Source organism: Vanellus vanellus (assembly GCF_965231255.1).
Source record: "Vanellus vanellus genome assembly, chromosome: 1".
In the NCBI taxonomy this organism is placed as follows: Eukaryota; Metazoa; Chordata; class Aves; order Charadriiformes; family Charadriidae; genus Vanellus; species Vanellus vanellus.
Genome location: NC_138905.1, coordinates 96,359,204 through 96,382,402, shown reverse-complemented (window position 1 = coordinate 96,382,402; position 23,199 = coordinate 96,359,204). Strand labels below are relative to the sequence as shown.

Below are 23,199 nucleotides of genomic sequence, written 5' to 3'. Positions count from 1 at the left end.
ACCTGATCTAGTTGAAGATGTCCCTGCTTATTGCAGGGGGGTTGGACTAGATGACCTTTAAAGATCCCTCCTAACCCAAACTATTCTATGATTCTATGATCTTTATAGGAATTTTTTTTCTAATTCCTGCTAACTGCTTGTGATTAATTTCTTTTTGCCCTTGGCCAGATGTAAAACAGTATGTCTGGAAAGATTTTGAAAAGTGATTTACCTCTCAGATGCAACATATATATATATATATAAACACAAACCCAAAGAAAAGCCCAATGCACTATTTAGACATTATATTTGTATCTACAGTCTGCAGAAACTGATTTGTGGAACAAGATTCAGATAATTGATTTTTCAGTCCAGCAGGCAAAGGTGTAAGAATAACTGTTGGTTTAATGCTAGCTAGGTATATGGCAGGTCTTTTAGTAGTGAGAATAGTTAAACCAGACAAATTACCAAGAATTGTGGTGGAGTCTGAGTTGCTGCAATTTTAAATTTAAAAATGAAGACTGGTTACATTTCTAGAAGAGACACTAGTTCAAACTGCAATTAATACAGAGGAGTTGTATGATTTGTATTCATATAGATCAAAATAGATGATCACCAAGGTAATTCCTGGTTTTACAGTGTATAAGTCATTATGGTATCTAACGGGGAACTAATGGCATTCTAAGAGTCATAATCAAAATCACATGTAGGTCATCCCAAAAACCAGTATGTTTTCAAGTTATGCGAGAGCTCGTTTTTTCTTTTCCTTAAAACTCAGATGTTTTTCATGTTTTCTCAAAAGGTGATCAAGAAAGGGATTTTGCTATAGATAGCAGATTTGCCAGATAGTTTGGTGAATGACCAAGCTGTTGATTTTAAGTTTTTCTTTAAAAATGGAGAAAAACTATAGGAACTGGTCTGGAAAACAAGAAAATTATTCAGAAATTTGCCCTGTTGAAGTATCATATGTTCAACAGTATTTCAAAGCATATCATACTTCATCTTAAGGGTAGAGAGTGGGTTGGTTTGTTTGTGGGGGTTTTGTGGCAACACGTTTATCATCAATATAAAGTAAAAACCCACATGATCAACATTTCTAAATGCACACTCATGCATTGGTTGAAAGTACAAATCAGACTTTCATTGAGGCTTCAAGAAGCATGAAAAGAAAGTTAGTCAGATCTGTTTCACAACAGTGAAAAATATAACCCTTAGATCAGTGCCTTATAAACGTTTAGGGATTTTGTGGTCACCTGTACATTTTGAGGAGCTACAGATCCTTTCAATTTTTGAAGTATGTGGTGTGATGTGAAGAATATATTAATGTCCTTTAATCATCTTTCAAACACCAAAGGTTCTACTTAGGCTTGTAGCAGTCCACAAACGACAGATTCATAATAGTCACTATAGATCATTCCAACTTCATTTCCAACTATTAGCTTTTAAACTTTATTTAAAGAAAGTTCTTTCTACATATGAGAATTGGCCTACATTCAGAGCAAAGCTGAAGTTAAGTATCATGCAAAAGCTGAACATTTTCAATGTAGTAGGTGGTTAAAAGAGAAAAATGCCCCCAGATACAGACACTGACTCCGATCTGCCGACAGTTAAAAACAAATGAATTTTCGTAGGTTTTATTTTGCTCTTGATGAAGAATGCTGTAGAAAGTATGAGTTATCTGTGGACATAATTGCAATGTTACTAAGAGTCCTGCCAAGAAGTTGCTATTTCTCTCACACACGCACAGAGACTTCCTAATGTCCTGAACTCTGTGTAACACATTCTGTGATGCAGTCCAAGACAGCCAGATCTTTAAAGGTAATCGGCGTATAGCTTATTCTTATACTAAGCATACCAAAACCACCCACTGTTCATTTTCAAAAACTAGGTTTAACTGAAACATAGGCTGAAAAAAGAGAAATAATTAAAACCTTATAAGACAAAATTGAAACCAAGTTTAGTAAACAACTCTCTCTTCTAGCCACCAAATAATAGCAAGAATTCCTTTAGGTTTACCCTGGATCTGCAAGTCTGGAAGTGAAGTTTTGCAGTTTCTTCCTAGGTTGAAATATATGCTGTGTAAGTCCAGAGGGGACCTAAAAAACCAATCTCTTTAAGGCTTGTGTGTCTGATACCTGCTTTCTAAAGCAGTCGCATACTCTGTGCTCCTGCTGTCTGCTATCTGCATTGTCCCTTCCTTCATGCCAACTTTGTTTTGCACGTCTTTCCTCTGTTCATGCTCAGCTGGCTTCAGAAAAGGAGCACTCTCCCTTCCTTGCAGATTTTTCACTCGCCTCAACGAGAAGCCAACAAACAGATCACAGACGCTGTTTCTGCCCCCTTTTTTAAATCATACATTAGAAATGGTGACTGTGAAAAAGAGAGAACTGTTGTACCTTTCCCTTCAAATATAGAGATAGGTCTTCATTTACTTGATTATTCAACTGCAAAAACTTTCCCCTACATAATGCAGGAGAGAGAAACAAGCTTGTAATTGGAATTATATGTTTCTTATGTAGGTCGGACCAAGACTCAAAAGCCTCTGCAGCTGGTAGTTGGCACCCTCACCCCAACCTCTGTGTTCCTCTCTTGGGGCATCCTAGTCAACCCCCAACATGACTGGACAGCAACAAGTAACTGTGCTAGCGACAGGTAACATAACAGAAAACCATTTTTTATTATGATCATGATTTAATCCAGTATAGTTAGTTATCAGGTGTGGTGGAAATAAGTTTGACAGTGGAAATTAAAAAGTTGTAAGCAATAGTTCTGAATGTGAACTAAGTTTTCTTGTTTACTTAAATCAGCACTTCTTGGGTCTTTACTTGTCTTGAGTGCAAATTTAGTCAGACATGCTGAAGTACAAATCTTGCTATCCTTTGTCCTTAAACCAATGGCCTTGGCTTTATCTTCATTTGTATCTGAACGAATTGAAAGAAACTTTATTAAATCATAGGATATTTATTGCTTTAAAGTAGGCCAAATAGAAGTAAAATAAGTCTTTTGCTGTTCTGTGGTAGGGGAATAATGCCTTGTTTTAATGCTATTTGATTTTTGTTTCCTGTATTCAGTCTTATCACTGCACTACTTTCCTGATATTCATACAGTACAGCTTTCATTAATTTTCTGTTGCAAGTAAAAGATCTCTTCTACTATAACATTTTTGATTTGCTGCAATTATTTAATGAGTGGTTCAGTAGATGGGGAGCTCAGGAAGACTCACGGAGTAGCAGTTTCAAGAGAAGTCACAGTGCTGGGTAGCTTCTCAGTTAAGTGCATCATTACATTTTAGGCAACTCTTGTCAGATGACTAAAATTCATCTGCTGTGATTATTGAAATTGCTAATACAGATGTTTTTCCTGCTCTATCATTTCGGTATTTCCTTTGTATTCTTCCTTTTATGACAGAAGACTTTTTTTTGGTCTTCATATGCATCCTGCGAAGCTCCATTCAACTCAGCAGTGTTTTGTAAAACCAAATAGAAACTTTGTGCACCTGTGTTTGGGATACATCTGCATCTGGTTTGCAACTGTCATCTTTTGTTTTTTTTTAATGAATCCTTACATTATTGAGAACACTTTTTTTTTTCCTATCTGTCTAATCTTTGTATAATTTTTAGCTGTCTAATATAGACTTAAGTCTGCTTACTTTGGTGTTGATAATAAAGCTCCCATTGATACCATTAAACTGGATGTCACACATAGATTATGTTAAAAAACCCCATCCCATGTAGCCAATATAACCTTTTTCTTACCTCCCGTAAGTTTTGGACCAACTCTTTTCAAGCTTCAAAAATTTCTCACGAACAAATTTGGATCTTCATCACCAGCCAGAATTTCAAATGCTATTGAAAAAACATTAATGTTTATGAGGAAATTGTTATGCATTATTAGGAAATGTCCAAGCATGTAATTTAATTGGATTTTTTCCAGTAGAAATAAAAGTTAGTTTAGGCTTAAATTTTGTGCTCTCAATCAAGAAAGAAGCAAATAATTTCCTGCAATTAGAAATCGAAGAAATGAGCTGATCCTGGAGGAGCCTGTAAAGTGTTGTGCCCATATAATGATTTTAGCACCAATTTTACTATGGGAGTTATCTTCTCTATGTGCTATGTCGGCACCAAGGTTACTGCACCCATAGTGCAGTGGCAATGAAGAACACTTTAGAAGCAGCCTATATCCTATATTAATCCCCCTGGAGATACAAAGCATGTGGTACCCACCACAATACCTTCATCAACTCTGGGTTTTCTCCTCAGTAATGGAATATTCTTGTTGGACATTCACTGATTCCAAGTTTGAAGAATTTTTTAATATAGTATGTAATGTTTTCCACAGTACAGTGCTACTGGTGTCTTGTTATGTTAAAAATATAGAATATATGTCTGGTTTTGTGTCAAGTAATGGTATGTATCTCCCAAAATTCTGGTTCTTTAGTTTTGTTTAGTCCAGTTAGCTGATTCCTCTCAGGGGTCTATTTTTAAGGTGCCCTCCACTTTAGTGAAATGTTGTCAGGCTCTACTGAAGTAGCACCTATGTATTTCCTTTTTGCCCCCATAAGAGGACCTTCTTATAAGAGTTGTATTGCTCATTTTGTTTGAATATCTCCCTATACTTCAACTGTAAAGATACACGGACACTCATGAGTTATGTCAGGGCAGGTTTAGATTGGATATTAGGAAGCATTTTTTCACTGAAAGGGTTATTAAACATTGGAATAAGCTGCCCAGAGAGGTGGTGGATTCACCATCCCTGGAGGTGTTTAAGAAAAGGGTAGATGAGCTGCTTAGGGACATGGTTTAGGAGTGGTGGTGTTTTTATCAGGGTAGGTTAATGGTTGGACTTGATGATCTTAAAGGTCCCTTCCAACCTCACTGATTCTATGATTCTATGATTCTATGAGTAGCTAGTTTAAAAACACTTCTATCAAATTACAAATGGTCATATCAAAGTATGAGTTATATACCCATAAGCAGATTTTTATTTTGCAATCAAGCATATCAATAAAGTTAATGAAGGAAAAAACAAATCACTTAAGTGGTGCTCTTATTTTGTTTACCTTTAGTGGACCAAAATGCTTCTGGTTTGTATAAATGATGAGAACAGTTCTCCACATGACCATAGTGTGTATTTCTACAATTCCAAGCAGATGTTGGATTCAAATATATTCCTAGTCAGTACACAGAAGAAAAATTATTAATTTGTGATAATAATGTGAATGATAATAGATAATGTATGATAACAAAAAATTAGGAAGCAGTGCATCCTTAGCAAGTTAGCATCCTGTCAAAAGTACAAGACTTAAAATCATATAATGGATTCATGAACGTTTGTATCTATTGCAGGGGCAGTCGTCTTCACTCACTTGATCCTTTTTCATCTGGCAAGTTCTCCTTACTGTGGCATGTTGAAATGTACTGTTAATCATCCTCAAGATTGTTGTATAGTGACTAACCTCTGATCTTTGACATTGGCAGTATGTGGCAATTATGACCTCTTAACTCAGCCTGTTGGTTAATAGCCCACCAAGTTTTAGATTTGTAACTGTATGACCTGAAATGGAGTCACTGTTCTCAGCCTCAGATTTTACCACCTCCGGATGGACATTAGGCTTTTGTACAAATGTTGCATAATATAAGTTAGTTAAATATGTTGCTGACTCAGAAGATGAAAACCATATGGAACAGCATGGATCCATTGGCTAAGATTTTCTCTAGTGCGAGTCTGATCGTAGTGGGATATTCCTTAGAAGATATAGTTTTGTGAGCGAATGGTTTTTGAATAAGAGATGCCATGTTCTCAAAGAGCACTGGTATCTTTTATTGCTTCAGTGAAATTATTGCTTGCTTATTGAGGACACATAGTGTTCTTCTGTACCTACAAAGTGCTTTTTAAGAAACTCTAATGAAGAAAGAGTTCCTGTGCCATTTTTCGACAAGCCATTCTTTGGTTGCTTAATTGTGAAAAATTGTGGTTCAAACCATTTCTTTTATTACTTCTTACACTAAATGGATGCTGTGCTTCTAATGAAGTCTAGCTATAAACAAATAAATAAATATATGTGTATGATAATAGTCTTTTTTTAAAAGTCTGATTACATGCCTATTCACAAAAGTGCACTAAGTTTTATAATCTGTTATCTATGGCAACACAAAATCACAGAGCAGGAATGTTCTTATATCTCCAAGGCTTAATTGTTTGTTTAGTGTTATGTGTGACTAAAATAGTCATGATTAAATTGTTTGGAGTTTTGGTTTGGATCTGGTTCCAAATAAACCCATGATATTTATACAAACTGACCTAGTCTGGAAATCTCATAAAACCATCTGCCTTATAAGATTTCCAGTATATAATTGTTTGTGCCCAAATATTTGACTGTGCAAGCATTTTCTGGGAATCTGGCGGAAAAGAGATTTGGTTAACAATTGGAAAAATAGCACTGGAATTCTTGGCAAGACAGTGTCATTCATACTGGTATATGAAAACCTAATATTTTGCCTATCCATCGAGAATTTTTTTTCTCTTAGCAGCAAGTGAGATTTTTTAAATTTCAAAAGCAAAATCCCTGTGTGCTGCTTCTTTAAAATGGTCATCATATTTTGATTTCTTCTGTAATAAAAAGGATAGATCAAAGTTGCGAAAGAAAAGGTTTCACTGCCTCACATTATAGACTTTAAAAAAAAAACCCTATGTAAACTGAACATAGAAAGGATAGAAACATCCTTTTGTATCAGGCTGATAGTCTTTAACATAGACTTTGCAGATACAGTAATCACTACAGTGGTTGGCCTATGGAGTAATATCATACTTTTGTGGCTTCCTTTAAATGACGAGATTGGTTTTGCTGCTTTTATTTCTGCCGTTATTTCACATTTTGTGTGCATTGTAGGTGGAGGCAAGTGAAGTCAGAATATTGTAAAAGAATATTGACAAGACTTAGCAGGGCTCATTCATAGGGCTTTAAACTAGGTTTGAAAGGGGATGAAGATGAAACCAGGATTACAAAAGTGGTGCCTGGGAGAAGCGTACCAGTGCTTCTGGGTAAAAGTGTTAGCAAGGTCTTGCAGCCTGTCTCAGTGATGGTGGGGGATGGTGAATTGTGTGGCAGCAAAGACATGAGGGGGAGTGATAATTTGGTAATTACAGTAGTGTCCAAGTACGATCAGGTGCGAATTAGGGCTTGTCCCCCCAAGAAAGTGGCAGGGCAATTAGCCCAGCTGAAGTGCATCTACACTAATGCACGCAGCATGGGGAATAAACAGGAGGAGCTGGAGGCCATTGTACAGCAAGGAAACTATGATATAGTTGCCATCACAGAAACGTGGTGGGAGGACACACACAAGTGGAGTGCTGTAATCGATGGCTACCAACTTTTCAGAAGGGATAGGCAAGGAAGGAGAGGTGGTGGGGTGGGCCTCTGTGTTAGGGGCAGTTTTGAATGTCTGGAACTTAACAGTGTGGATGACAACACTGAGTGTGTATGGATAAGAATTAAGGGGAAGGCCAACAAGGCAGAAATCATGGTGGGAGTTTGTTATAGACCCCCTAATCAAGATGTAGAAACCGACGAAGTATTCTATAAGCAGCTGGCAGAGGTCTCACGATCATCTGCCCTTGTTCTTGTGGGGGACTTCAACTTCCTAGATGTCTGCTGGAAATACTATGCAGCAGAGAGGGAACAGTCATGGAGATTCCTGGAGTGTGTGGAAGACAACTTCCTAACACAGCTGGTGAAGGAACCAACTAGGGGAAATGCCCTACTGGACCTACTGTTTGTTAACAGAGAAGGTCTTGTGGGGGATGTAAAGGTTGGAGGTCGCCTTGGGCAGAGTGATCATGAAATGGTAGAATTTTCAATTCTTGGTGAAGCAAGATGGGGATCCAGCAGAACTGCCACCTTGGATTTCCAAAGGGCAGACTTTAGCCTGTTTAGGAGCATGGTCGAGAGTGTCCCTTGGGAAGCAGTTTTGAAGAGCAAAGGTGCCCAGAAAGGCTGGGCATACTTCAAGCAGGTGCTCTTAGAAGCACAGGAGAAGGCCATCCCTGTGTCTCGAAAAACGAGCAGACGGGGAAGAAGACCAGCCTGGCTAAATAGAGAGCTTTGGCTGGACCTCAGGAAAAAAAGGAAAGTTTACATTCTCTGGAAAAGGGGGTTGGCAACTTATGAGGATTATCAAGATATAACAAAGCTATGTAGGGGGAGAATTAGAAGGGCCAAAGCTCAATCAGAACTCAGCTTGGCCACTGCAGTTAAAGACAATAAGAAGAAATTCTTTCAGTATATAAATAGAAAAAGGAAAACTAGGGAAAATGTAGGCCCACTGGTGAATGAGACGGGTGCCCTAGTGGTGGAAGACACAGAGAAGGCAGAGTTACTGAATGCCTTCTTTTCTTCGGTCTTCACTGCTAAAGCTGTACCTCACGAATCCCATACTCTGAAGGCAAAAGGGGAAGGTCTGGAGAGAGGAAGATTTTTCCCTCAGATGAGGAGGACCGTGTCAGAGACCACTTGGCCAAGCTGGACATTCATAAGTCCATGGGCCCTGGTGGGATGCACCCGCGAGTGCTGAGAGAGCTGGCAGATGTTATTGCTAGACGACTCTCCATCATCTTTGAAAGGTCATAGAGAACAGGAGAGGTACCTGAGGACTGGAGGAAGGCTGACATCGCTCTGATCTTCAAAAAAGGCAAGAAGGAGGACCCAGGGAACTACAGACCAGTTAGTCTCACCTCTGTCCCTGGGAAGGTAATGGAGCGACTCATTCTGGATGTCATCTCCAAACACGTTGAGGAACAGGAAGTTATTGGAAGTGGTCAACATGGATTTACCAAGGGTAGATCATGCTTGACCAATCTGATAGCTTTCTATGATGTTATAACTGGTTGGCTGGATGAGGGGAGAGTCATAGATGTCATCTACCTTGACTTTAGCAAGGCTTTTGACACTGTCTCCCATGACATCCTCATTAGGAAGCTGAGGAAGTATGGGCTAGATGAGGTGACAGTGAGGTGGACTGAGAGTTGGCTGTGTGACAGAACTCAGAGGGTTCTCAGTGGTGCCCACAGGGGTCAATACTTGGTCCAATTTTGTTTAATATATTCATTAATGACCTGGATGAGGGGACAGAATGTATTCTCAGCAAGTTCGCTGATGATACCAAACTGGGTGGGGTGGCTGACACCCCAGAGGGCCATGCTGCCATCCAGCGTGACCTGGACAGGCTGGAGAGCTGGGCAGAGAAGAACCTAATGAGGTTCAACAAAAGCAAGTGCAAGGTCCTGCACCTGGGGAGGAAGAATGTAAAGCACCAGTATAGGTTAGGGGCAGACCTGCTGGGAAGTAGTTATGAGGAGAAGGATCTGGAGGTCCTAGTAGACAGTAGATTATCCATGACACAGCAATGTGCCCTTGTTGCCAAAAAGGCCAATGGAATCCTGGGCTGCATAGGGAAGAGTGTGGCCAGTAGGTCGAAGGAGGTTATTCTCCCCCTCTTCTCTGTACTGGTGAGGCCACAACTGGAATACTGTGTCCAGTTTTGGGCTCCCCAGTTCAAGAGGGACAGGGAACTGCTGGAGCGAGTCCAGCAAAGGGCAACTAAGATGATTAAGGGCTTGGAGCATTTCCCTTATGAGGAAAGGCTGAGAGAGCTGGGACTCTTTAGCCTGGAGAAGAGAAGGCTGAGGGGAGACCTTATTACAAGTATCTAAAGGGTGGGTTGAAGGAGGATGGAGCCAGGCTCTTTTCAATGGTTCCCAGTGACAGGACAAGGGGTAATGGGCACAAGTTAGAACATAGGAAGTTCCGTTCAAATACACGGAAACACTTCTTTACGGTGAGGGTGACAGAGCACTGGCACAGGCTGCCCAGGGAGGCTGTGGAGTCCCCTTCTCTGGAGATTTTCAAGACCCGCCTGGATGCAGTCCTGAGTAATGTGCTCTGGGCAATCCTGCTTTGGCAGGGGAGTTGGACTAGATGATCTCTAGAGGTCCCTTCCAACTCTGAAAACTCTGTGATTCCGTAATACTTAAAGCTCATTAATGTAGAGAGAGTTTCGAGAATGCAAACATTAAACGTATCATCAGGTTGTGCAAATGTATATAGAGAGAGGCTGTCTTGGCAAATGTAGGCTCTTTATTTCTTTCTGGTGTTTTTTTTTTTTTTAGTTGATGTGATTACAGCAATTAACTCACCTGATTATGACACCTCCTGTTTAAATTATTGGAGTTTATTATACTTTCAATTGTCTAGTAAAAAGGGAGGAGATAAAATTTCCCTGCAGTTCCCATGGTGGTTTGATTGGAGGTGTCTTCTGATGAGTGAAACATGGCCTGTTAGGGAGAGAGGGAGAGAGTTTAATTTTTATGGAGCTCAACAAAAGAGCTCTAATATTTTATAGAGCACTACCTGGAAAAGAAGCGAAGTGAACCCTGAAATCTTTTGATTAGTACTTGTAAGTAGGAATACAAATGCTATTCAGTGAACACTGTTCTGATGAAATGTACCCTTCTCATGTCCCCCAACAAAACAAACAAAGAATCCAAATTAAAAGCAGGTAAATATTGCCAGTTCTTTGTACATGCTGAGAACGTAAAAAAAATTCTCACCCAGTGAGAGGTGTGCCACCTCCTTGCTGAAACATCAGACTAGCATTCACAGCCTTGAATCGCATCGCTGGGACTGTTCCAATTACACTTTACTTGAATACTGTATTACTTTCATATTAGCTGTTAGGGCCCTGTGGTATGCAGTCAGTTTTTCATGGTCTTACCTCACAGAGATAACGGGGGAAGTGTTTTGTCTGTGAAACAGTGTAGCGTACCTTCCCCCTCTAAGTGAGTGTGGCTGAACTCCATTTCAGCCTGCCTTCTATCATTTTTGGGGGGATCTATGGAGAGGTTTCTCTAAATGTTTGCAATCCAAGAGAAGCATTTTTGCAGCTTCCAATAAACGTAATAGGTCAGCTGTGCAAATGTTGTCCACGTATGTCACTGCCACAAGGGGACCGATATACGTGAGCGGAGTCTGGATTTTACTGCTTTCTCATGTCTTCAATTATATATGTTGATTGTTTGATGTTCTATTTTTTTCTGAAAGGAAGGTCTGAAAGGAGAGAAATTAAAATGACAACAAAATTTAATCACTAGAATGTCCTCAGGCTGGCACTGAAATTGCACTGTATTTGGCAGCTTGTTGGTCTGGTTTAGCATTGAATTGTTGTTCTTTAATGACAAAACTTGGCGTTTCTGAATTCATACTCTATAAACAAATGATTGCATTTCCCCAGAAGTGCATGCTGTTTATGATTTGGGTATTTTTAATACTCAAACAATTGTGACTTTGGAATTGTTAAATGGAACTGTATTTTGGTTTCTTTTCATTGAAATGGTTGAGGAAATTCTGTCATCGCAGTCAGTGTTTTTAGTACTCATTGTGGCAAGTTTCCACTAAAATAATTACACCCTTGGTGAAGTTTTTACAGGCTTGGAAATCTTGGAGTTGAGATCACATTACTTCTGTGCTATATGTTTCTATTTCTAATGGTGCAGTTTGGCACAACTATGAAAATCTTCTTGTCAGATTTTTCAATAGTCTTGAATTTTATTGAAAGTTGGTTTTTGACATGCAGGTGTTCTCAGTATTTTAATTCATGGTAGGGAGAATGAATTTGCAGGTGTGGAGACAGTATTCAAAACCGGAACATTTTCTACAGTAGAAGAAAGTGGAACTGGCCACTTAAAAGTCTATTCTTTATGAAAAAGTTTTTGATTTTTTTTCCCCTCCTCATTTCTGTTGCAGCTGTTCATTTAGACTGTTAAATAATTGTAATTAATCAGTATACTGTTTTCTTTCCATCACATGCAGTCACCTTATTTGTACCTCATTCAACTAAAACAGGTAGGAAAAGGTAAGAATGAAGATGAAAACAAATGAAATTTCTTCTTTCAGGCAAGCTGGGAAGGATGTGACTAATTCTACTTGTGATTCCCATTTTGATCGTAGATATATCTATACCTATTCTAAGTCCCTTAATCCCTTACCAAGAGACTATATGGGGTCCAGCAAGATGCATTTACGTTGCAGATGGGATTTGTTTATTACTGTTATGTCCTTCGCAAGATAGTGACAGATTTCAAGTAAGCTTTTCTGTCTGTTACTGTCTGTATGACTACATATGAAAGGATTAAGAGGATAAAGGAGAAGAAATTTCCCTCATTTTAACGCTGCCAATAATTTCTTGTCAAAAACATTCTTTGTCAGTCCAACTGACACTTAGATCTTCTATTGCTTGACATACGAAATCACGGCCACCAGAAGTAAGGATGCAGATTATTACTTGGTACTCCAGGAATCGATAAGAAGAGAGAGGATATTCACTACTTAGGATATTTCTTTCCTTTCCAAGGTTTGAGTTACACTATGGCTTTTTTTGAACACAAAGTAGTACAGCTAATGAAGAGAGTTATGTGAGCCAATGTAGATATGAATTTTCTAACCTGGCAGAACATCTGAATGAGATGAATTGTAGCAACTGAAACAGGAGAACATATGGTTTTGGTGCCAAGAAAACAAATTTGACAATTATCAGATAAAATTTGTAAACAAAGTGAATCTTCGTGTATGAAAAGATTTTCCATGATTGGAACTTGCCTTGTCTTAGGTTGTGTTTTAATAATGAAGAATGAATTTGCCTGTACTGAACAGTCATTATATATTCCATTCTTGAAGTGCTCTTCTGTAACTTTGACAAAAGCAGCTTTGTGCATTGACAGTGTTATATTTGGTCCCTTAAGTCATTTTAATCTAGACCTTACAACTTGGTACCTTTTCAGTTGATTAAAGAACTTTTTGGGGTTGTTTTCTTAAGGTCCTTTCCTTTCTCTCCATATATTTTCCTATATAATATCTGGATTAAATATCACAACCCAAATTTCTTTTTCTTTTTGCTTCTGAATGATTCTTGGGCACATACCTGGGGTTTTAGGGTTGGGTTTCTTTTATGGCCTTAATTTGCTTGGTTGAAGTGTGGAAAAATACAATTGGATGGAATTATCCTTTTTCAGCTGATGTAAATGTAAGATGGATATGGACAATGGATATGCTTTATTTATGTTACGTGCAACAATTTTCAGTAATACTTGGATTTAAAAGTTTCCGAATCTCTCTGAGATTAGTTTTTACAAAACCAGAAACTCTCACCCCTTTCTGCCTGTGATAGAGTACTTATATTGAAAATGAGACTGTAGCAGGCAGTGGAGTTCTTGTGCTGTAACTCTCACCATTTACACTGCGTTGTTTTATACTGGCTAGCATTGCAGTCATACTTTTCCAGGGTGGTTCTGCTTGACTGAATTGGGCAATTTCTGTAGAAATGTTTTTTAATTTCATAATCTGTTAGCATTCATCACGCTATTGATTTAAACTGCTGAAAGTAATGTTTTGGTTTACTTTCTTGTTTGAAGTGTGGGTGGTGCATAAAGGGATCACTGAATGGGGAATGTATCATATAAACGTCAACTATTACTGGTTTTCCCTTGGGAATAGTTTTGGACTAATTTTGAGGGGAACACCTTTCCCTGGACAGATACAGAAGATTTTGAGAAATTTGTCGAGGCTTCCTGACTAATAGACTCATGATTGAATTGACTAGTTCTGGCATATGTCAGAATCACAGAAACTGCTTGCAAAATGAGCTTGCAGTTTGTGGTCAGAACCACACACATGTGGTTGTTTGTGAATAAGGAGACTGTTCTTTTGCTTTTTATATAATACTCCAAATGTCCAGGTCTGTATTATGGGGAACATATGTACCTAGGAGATGACTGGAGTAGCACTACATTTACAGAGAAGATACGCTGGCTTTTCTGATATTTGATAACCATAAGGGGCCAGAAAGAGCAAGAACAAGGGCGGGTAGAGGTCATTTTAGTAATTCCTAGTAAAAATGCTTGCAGTGAGTTTCTTTGTAAAGAAAAATTTCTTTCTTTTTTTTTCTTTTTTTTTTTTTTTTTTGTCAAGTAGGTTCTATACAGTTCGCTACAGAGAAAAGGACAAAGACAAGAAATGGGTTTTTCAGCTTTGCCCAGTTACAGAGACGGTGGTGGACAATCTGAAGCCAAACACACTTTATGAATTTGGAGTTAAAGACAACGTAGAGGATAGTATTTGGAGCAAAACTTTCAATCATAAGACAGTTCTGTCTAGTGAGTATTTGACAATAATTAATCAAATAGCTACTCAGTTTGACTATTTTTTCCTCTATTGTGATATTACCTAACGTCAGCTACTGCTCAAGTTTTCGTAGTTTAAATGCTATTCCTTATGCTCCTAATAAATTATTTTAGGAATTGGTGACACTAGAAATAGTTTGTGCTTGAAAAACTACCACCTACTGTTCTGAAAATTGTTCTCTTGTATTTGCAAATAGTAGAGGATCTGCTGGAGATTGGTAGAACTCTAATAGTGATTAGTTTAGATCCACAGAGAGTGTTGAGTACATATGTTCATGCTCCTGACTGGATTCCAAGCTTTTTCCTTGGGCCTTGAATAATAAGATCATTACCAATTTGAGTTGATAGAAAGTATTATCCTTGTTTGGATTTTCTTTTATATCTGCTTTTACATTCGAGTTGGTTAAAAACTAGACAGGGCCTGTCCTATGCAGCATGCGTCACAATGGACCCTTTATGACTCTGCTGGAAAGTTGCATTTGAAGCTAATTGTCAGTCAAGGAATTGTATAAATTGTGTTGAAGCATATGCTCTCATGTATGCTTTCGTTTGGGTTTTCATGGAGGCAGTGTATGGCATCTCTGGCAGTTCTCTCAGTCATATTTTAAGCTTTTCTACAAAGTCCCAAGACAATGCAGGCAAAGTGATGTCAAATTAACCCTTGAAAAAATACGTACTACTCAAAGAATCACTGCTGTCAGTGGAAGAAATAGGCAGCAGCAGAGTCTTCCTCCTTTTAAAGAGAGGAGGAGAGAACTTAAATGAAATTGGACAATGTCTGTTATTTTCCTCAAACATTTACGTAAAGGTATTTCTGAGCATGATATTGCTCAGAAGATGCTGCAGACTCCTATGCTCAGTATTTCTAGCTTGACTCAAAATGTGAAGAATGTGAAGTCTCATGAGAACCTTATTCATATGAGATTTCCAGCTGAAATTTGATGTGGACCTGAGTTTCAAGTTGTGGGTGTTACACAGCTTGATATGCTTGAGGATAAGGGAGGGGAGCAGTGGGCTGGCTTGTAATGCTGCGACAGCCCTCATACTCCCTAACGAAGAACTTTGCTGGCCTTCCTCATAAATTAGAAATTTGTAACTTTGACATACCTGCCCAGTGCCTGTAGTCATTTTAGCAGTCCAGAATAATGCCATCGTTATACCATTAGATTAAAATGGGGAATGGTGGTAGTCTTTTCCCTCCCTTTACCTGCCTAACAAAAAGCAATTGCTTCGCAGCTCTAAAGAAGGCTTACTAAATGGCTGGTTTTCCTACATTTTAAACATTTTAAAGTCATCTGTAGAGTAAGTGCTGGAATATATTTGAGCACTTAAAATAGGAGGGAATAAAAAGTGCATAGTTTATAGTTTAATGCCGTGTTCAGACTGTTTCAGAGTGACTGAAATGTCCACTGGCGTCACTACATTTGCTCTTTGTATATAGTGTATTTCTAAATGCGGTTTCTTACAGACACCATACATTTTTAATACATCAGAAGAATCATTCTTCTAAGTTATGGAGACATATTGAGTTGGGTTGCGAGACACTTTCTTGTAAGAGTTCATATTCTATTTGAATGAGACTTCTTTTTCCTAGAATGTAGAATTGTGTAGTCAGTGGGTGCTCCTACAGCAACTACATCCAGGGTGCTTGCTATTACCCTGTATGTCTACTTTCTGGTCTACTGATAATGTATCTAATCACAAAGTTGACAACACCTTTCAGATTCAAGCGTTTCATATTGTCATTGGATAGCAGGTAGATAGAGGAAGCATGGGCAGTAAACAGAGCAAACATTTATTATACATTTGTAACCATCTTTCTGCATAGGAGTTTACCAGGCAGCACAAATGGCCACTTCTTTTCTGTTTTAACTTCTTGTCTTGTAGCAACTCAAGGTCTTTTCATATATCAAGAAATGTCTCAACCTAAACCAAACTTCATTCACAGTAAATTTTCTTTCCTCCGTGAAGAATATATGAGCAACTATAAGCTGAAATTTGTGTTGCATATTCTTGTATTTGTTGAATCCACAGGACAAATTTTTGTTATATACTGAGCACATTGGGAGTGGCTGGGAGGAGAATCTGGTTTTAATTCATTTGAGGAAGACATAAAAGGCATGGCAAATATTCAACATTTATTTAACCAAAATGTATCAAAAGACATGAAAGTAGATTTCTTCGGACCATCTTAACATGGTTTTCTCATAAAGTCAATGTGAAACTTTTGTCAGTTTTCCCTTGTCTTTGGGCCAATAATAGGTTCTGCTCCTGAGAAGTATTAAGCACTTTGAAAGATATTTTTCAGGATAACGTGTCAACTTAAATGTCTTTCAATTGATATTTCTTTATAGGTGATTTTATTTCTATTACTTACCTGTTTTGGATGGAATTGTGAAGAACTATGATAACATTTAGCTTGATTCTTGTTTACGTGCCTGTCAATGCAAAGGGAGTAGCAAAGTATGAAGGTGGAAGACGCAGGCAAAGTTTGAAGCATCATGCTAGAATATAAGAGGTGCTGGGAGGGACTGTTTCTCCTCTGTACATAACAGCTGCATCACAAGAAGCTTCTAATACTAAGAAGCTAAGAGAAAAAAAAAAAAGAGAAAAATATCAGAGATTAAATCCAGGGTTTACTCTTTTCATGTGTTGAGACAAAGGAAACCATGTTAGACCCAAAGTGAAGTGTGATATGCCTGCCCTGTATTGCCAGTGCTAAATGTGTATTTCTTTTAGAATAGTGCACTTAAAAGCAAGACTAACTATCGGACACCTTAAAACATGCTGCTTCTAGCCAGTCCTAGTACCAGCCTGACAGATGGGATGCAGAAATTCCTCTTTCAAGTTTCTTCCTTGCATATTAGTGTTGTGGTCAGACCTCTGACTTCTTCTTAGTAAGACCCAAAGACCACTTCAGCTCACTTGCCCCCTGTTGTAGAACAACAAGAATACATTGCATTTCCTTTTTGTCAAAATGTGAAGGGAAGGCTTTGCAGAGGAATTAATTAATCTGGAGAAACAGGACCGAACAAAACTGTTACATGGTATGTTTTTATGCCTTGTAATGAAGTCTCTTAACTTTCTTAGCTATTGAAAAAGGTGAATAAACTTGGTTTGCTTTGCTTTGGACAAAACAGAAAGTAATTCTGTGTATTTATTTCTCTTTCTGTCAAATCAGATAAAAAAGTAAACGGACAACTCCAGAATATGTACAAGTTGGTACCTAATGCCCAAACACAGGTATGCAAAACAGTCTTATTTTTATACCACATTTGCACTTTGTATGGTCAAATTTTTGCTTATCTGTTAGAGTGAAGTGAGGAAGAGGTTATGGCCACGTATTGCCAATATCAAAATTCTGTTAAATCTAAGACTAGATAGAATCATCTCAAGTTGGAAGGGACCCATAAGGATCATTGAGTCCAACTCCTTGCAAGACTACCTGAAACTAAACAGTATGACTAAGAGCATCGCCCAGATCCTCCTTGAACTCTGACAGGCTTGGTGCCGTGACCACTTCCCTGGGGAGCCTGCTCCAGTGACAAACCACCCTCCTGGTGAAGAACCCCTTCCTATTGTCCAGTCTGAACTTTCCCTGATGCAGCTTCATTCCATTTCCTCATGTCCTATCGCTGGTCACCAGAGGGAGGAGATCAGCACCTTCCCCTCAGCTGTGGAAATGGGATTGTGGAAGAGAATTACCAAATGAAGTTGGTTGACATCTTGTGATAAGGGATGTACCGTGGACATTTGGGTTTACTAGTTATTGCTGAGTGACTCCTGTTCGAAAGCTGTGAAAGTCATTATCTAGTGCCTGTCACCCCGGTTCCTGTGTGAGTGCACTGCAAGCCTGTTTTCAAAGCATTGTGAAGTGACTAATGGAAGAAAACAGGAGGAAAAAGTCTCACTTAAAATCTGTCATTAACGTACAGGTGTGAAAATGCTAAAGCCCCTGAATATAACGCCATGGGAACACATACAGTGTACATTCATGGAAGAGACAATAAGTGTTTTATAACCGGCTCACCACGTGATACTTAATTAGCATAGGTACTCTGCTGAGGGAGGAAGATGTAGCAGCTAAACAGCTGCCAAGCGTAAAACTAAACACTGACCTACTATCCACAGAAGAAGGAAAATGCACCTGGACCTGGAGGCCCTATATCAGCTGATTCATTTAGAAAAGCAAGCCAGGAAATAACAGAGAACGTACTTCATCTAAACACTTTAATAGTAGAATTAAAAGCCAAAATATACAGTGAAAGTAATTGCTTTTGCTCCTACAGTGCCTTACACGCAAATATTCCAAAGCGTGTCAGCATCTCATGCTGCCTTTTCATCTGCAACCACAGGTCTGGGTGTCCTACTGTTTGCACTCCCCCAGCAGAGCCATGTCAAAAGTGGTATGATGCAAAGGTGATCTGTACAGAGAAGGGGGATGATCTGTATCATCCCTGAGGTCTTCTCGACTGCTAGTGTCAATGTTATCCATGTTATAAGTGAGGCACTGAGGCACTGGGGATCTTGATGTCTGCTTTCACAAACAGCAATCACACAGTATCAAGTGACTACTGCTTAAGGCCAAAAACAGTTAAAAAGCCAATATGGGTGACATTATTCATGGTTTACATCAGTTCAGCCAGCTCCACTTTGTGTAGAAAGAGGCAGGCTGGTCTGTTCAGTTTCTCTGTGTGTCACTGAGATTATCAGCTTTTCAGTGACATTCTTAGCCTGTTTCAGAGGCTTTCATTTTCGTACTGTTAGGCTCTGTCAAATTTCTGTAGACTTTCTGATCTTAGGTAAAGCTCAGAGAGGATTAATTGGCAAACATCTTGGTATTGATAAACCTGTTCTTCTTGCAACTGATGACCCAGCTGCTATCTGAGTCTTCAGAAGGTGTGAATCTGAGGTTTTCCTGTCTCTGACATTTCACCTTTCCCAAGTTTATCAACTTCTTCATGGCCTTCTTGATTACTTCCCAGAGACTGCTTCAATTCTACGCAGAAAACAATGCTTAAGAGAACAATACTTTCTCAGGAAGGGCAAAGATGTAATCTAGTATTCAGAGAGGGCAATCCATGCGTTTTAACACAAGCTTGTTTTCCCAGGGGATGGCTTCTGACATTTGTACACCTCAAAAATGTGTTTTCCTCTGTAGCAGGATCTGGCCCTGAACAGCTCTTGGTTCTGTTGGCTGATGCAGTAGGTAGAGGCAGTAGAAGTGTTTGTGTTCCCACATGAGGAAAACACGTAGGGAGGCCACTGTCACTGACAAAAAGCCAGTCAGGGAAGAGTAATGATGTAAAAATTGCATCTTTTTGAAAAATGTTATTATTATTGCCTTTCTGAAATTCCCTTTTGCTCCCAATAATCTGTCTTTGTCTATTTCTTCTCTACATCCTTGAAACCACTTGCTACCTAAAGATCACCAGCATTGCTAGTTCAGCAATGCTGCTGAGGTCCTCTGGCACAGGAACAGCCTTGTTCCAAACATCAGGCAGCCCTTGGATAAGCTCAGCCACAGGATTTGATTACACAGTATCACATTCTTCTTTAGCCTGGGCCACAAGTCTGGTGCTGTTTTTGTGAGGCCCATTTCAACACATAACTGTTCCTTGTTGCACTCTATACAACCACGTGCATTGCTGTAAATATCCAGGCTGCTGTTGTTGCAATGCTGGAGTGCTTCAAGACCTTCTTCCAAAGATGGAAACTGCCTCATTTATCATGTGATTCCTTCAGCAATTCTCACTGGAAGTTTTAAAAATTTTCTTACATCGTGGCTGGAAGAAACCTCATTCCTATTCAGAAAAACACCTAAAGCAAGCCTTGTAGGCGTCCATGGCCCTTATGGACATATGGCACCTCAAGTGTGACTTTATGAAATTTCCTGACTTAGGGGTGTGGCCAAAGAGCATGTCTTACTAATGATATGTCAGTTTTAATAATTTGGCCACATTAACAGCTTCCAGTTTTATCTAAAAAGTCCCTGTTGCTCTTGTTTCACCCTTATGTCTTTGTAAAGTTCTCTTTGACATTGAGAGTCTGTCCGTGTTTCCCCTGCAATGTATTTTACATGGTAGGAATGGCCATTAAGTTTTCAGCCTTGACCAGGACACTTAGGGTTTGAAAGTTGGAACATTTGTGGTTCATGAGCAGAAAATGAGCGAAGACGTTCATGTTCAAAGGTGTTGGGTGAAATTAATGAAAAGCCAACCACAAAATTGCCTAAGGCTTGGACTTCTCAGAAAAAAAATGCAAAAATGTCTTTCTTTTCTTTAGCTTCCTGCAGTCTTGCCTTTCTGTGGAGCTCATTCACGTCACACTTTTGTCACAACACTAAATCTGGGTTTCCCATAATGCCTGGAAGAAAAGTAATAATACAGAAATTAGAGGAGTTAATGAATGTAATTGAAATGAAAACTTTCCATCAATGCGTGATTGCTTGCTGTGATAACTGGAGACATGATGTTTAAACTGATAAGACGCTGCCCAAAGTTCTTCTGCCTCCAGGATTGTTTACATGTAAAATATACCGGAACATTGTAGCACGTTTTTATGGGCAGAGCAAAATGTCCTCTCTTTCTGGGATATGAGAGATGCTAAATAATGAGGTGAAGGAAAAAATAGTGAGGTCCTTATAATAAACAGTGGCAAATGAGGTTGCAGCTCTGAAAAAATGAAATGATGAAATAAAATGCTGATCTCAGCCAGGCAGGTGTCAATCCCACTGGCTTACATAGCAGGAACTAACACCAAGATTGGACCTAGGATTTTCAGTCTTTCTTAGCAGCTTAGTAATTGGAGGGTTTTTTTGAAAGTTCTGAAAATGTTTTAAAATTACCAAAACCAGTCCAGTCTGGGCCTAGGCTTGAAACTAGGATTTTCACAAGTCCCAAGTGATCTAGGAGCATAACCCTAACAGAAAGCCAGCAGAACACATGTTCCTAATGACCTCAACAATTTGAAAGGTCCCAGGCTGGTGCTGGGACAAGGGCTTTTAACATTGTTCACACAGCAGCTCGTATGAAACAGGAGCAATATTTGGAGGAATTCACTTAATCTTATTTTAGCTGCACAAAATAAAGCATATAAAATAGGGTAGTTGTCTACACTCACTGAGTAGCTCATGCAAAGAGACAAACACTATTCAAGATCAGACCCTCCCACCACTCTTAATTAGATTAAGATGAATGAAATTGATTCTGGTGACAGAAATAAACATTCTTAATGGGGTGCAACTCACCCTACAATCTCACTGATTGAAAACCGAGCCAAGGGCATGCAGTTCACCCCCAGTCTAAAGTCAGTGAGATGAGTCATGAGATAACTCTATTTCATACACTTTGTTCAAAGCAGACCTTTCCTTGATGAGTGTCCTTCCATCTTTCAAGCTGATAGAGATGCTTTTTTGTGTCCTGAAAGGGTAGAAGGAATGGGGACAAGCTCTGTTAAGGACTGCTCTGATGCTGTGATCTGGAGTTTTGTTATCCTCCTGATGAGAGATTCAGTTTTGTTTGAAGCTTTAACAGAGAGTGTGTTGGACGTATTTTCCTGGTTTCATTTTGTAGACCAGGCAAAACCAGTGTGAAACTTGTAACTTTATTCAGAGGTATCTGGAGTGTTTTGCATGGGAGTAACAGTAATTGTTGCAGACCCCAGCTTAAGTCCATTTGCAGGTTTTGGGGAGAAACAAGCAGGCAAGAGCCTGGCACAAACCTGACTGCTAATCAGTACCTTTCACATGCAGTTGAGGTGCTTATAAAGAAGCAAGATTAGAAACACTGCTACCTAAAGTCAGAAGCAATGTACTTTTCTATATGTGTTTTTGTACAGTGCAAGTCTTAGATTAGAAATTAAACCAATTTCTCTGAAGGAAGAAACAAAAAACATGAAAACCTCCAAGTCAACCATTTAACCACTTTGGTCACACTGTACCTCTTCTATGACCTTCAACAGAAGAATGATACACATTCAAGAGAAAATGTTTTATCTGTGAGTAATGTGAAGCAAATTGATTCGATTCTCAGGAAGGTGCTCATCTCATTAGGTTGTTTATAGAATCAACGTTACTGTTCTTCCCATTGGTCCCATAAGCATCTTTAAAGTTACATGTGACAGCCGAAGACCAAGTAATTCATTCTGACATCTGGAGTGCAAGCTGAGTTCCTTTCTTCGTCTTAGCAAACCCTCTGTGCCTGGACCATGACTCTGTTATGCTGCTTCTGTGGAAGTAGGGATTCTATTTATGCAAGAGAAGTCCTGTGAAAGTGAGCTAAAACAGTTTTCCAAATATTTGCACATATTAAGTATGAAAGGAGGAGTGGAGCCAACATCTAGTCTTTTTAGTCAGCTTCACAGGGCTTAGCTCCAGAGCAGTACTGCATTATCAGCCGCCACAGAAATATCATGAAAACATTCCGTAGACTATTCTAAAAATTCTCTTATCATTCTCACTTTAGTGGTGCAAAAAGCCATAAAACTAAGCCTTGGAAGCAGATGGTGGCCAGCTCTTAAGTTTACATTATTACTTCGGTTTCCACAGTGTTAGGTGGGGTGTTTTTCAGTGGTGCAATCGCATCATCAGTGCAAAGCCAAAATGAGTGTTATTTAGGCCAAGCTTTGTTTATGCTTTATTTTGCTCCAAAGACACAACTGGCTCATATCAGTATGGTTCTAACTCTTTGTAAGGAGACATTTTAAAAAGCTGTTTATTAAAGCAACATTACCGATACAACTAGTCATTCTGCCATTTCAACATCGGTCACGTATCAGCTTGTGTTGTTTTTGGAAGGTTCGTCCTTTAAGTTTGACTAAGCTCCTGGGACTGTGTCAGCTACAACTAATGAGAGAGGGGAAGAAAAGGAGAGGTCTAGGGATGGGCATTCTTTTTTCCTTCATAAACAATGGGTGGTGGTAGGGTGGAGAGGATGCAGTAGAAATCTATTTCCTCTTCTGTCTGTTTAGGTTCCTATAATTTCATAATGT

The 23,199-nt window shown here is 39.0% G+C and overlaps 1 protein-coding gene across 1 annotated transcript in view; it reads left to right on the top strand.

Annotated features, from left to right (window-relative positions):
* ABI3BP (ABI family member 3 binding protein) overlaps positions 1-23,199 on the top strand; it is a gene marked incomplete at its 5' end in the record, with an annotated part of 170,381 nt that overhangs the window by 35,722 nt on the left and 111,460 nt on the right. Inside the window, 3 exons of the mRNA XM_082487505.1 lie at positions 2,499-2,631; positions 14,000-14,181; positions 17,390-17,451. Coding sequence (XP_082343631.1) covers positions 2,499-2,631; positions 14,000-14,181; positions 17,390-17,451 — 377 coding nt within the window. The remainder of the gene's footprint in view (positions 1-2,498; positions 2,632-13,999; positions 14,182-17,389; positions 17,452-23,199) is intronic.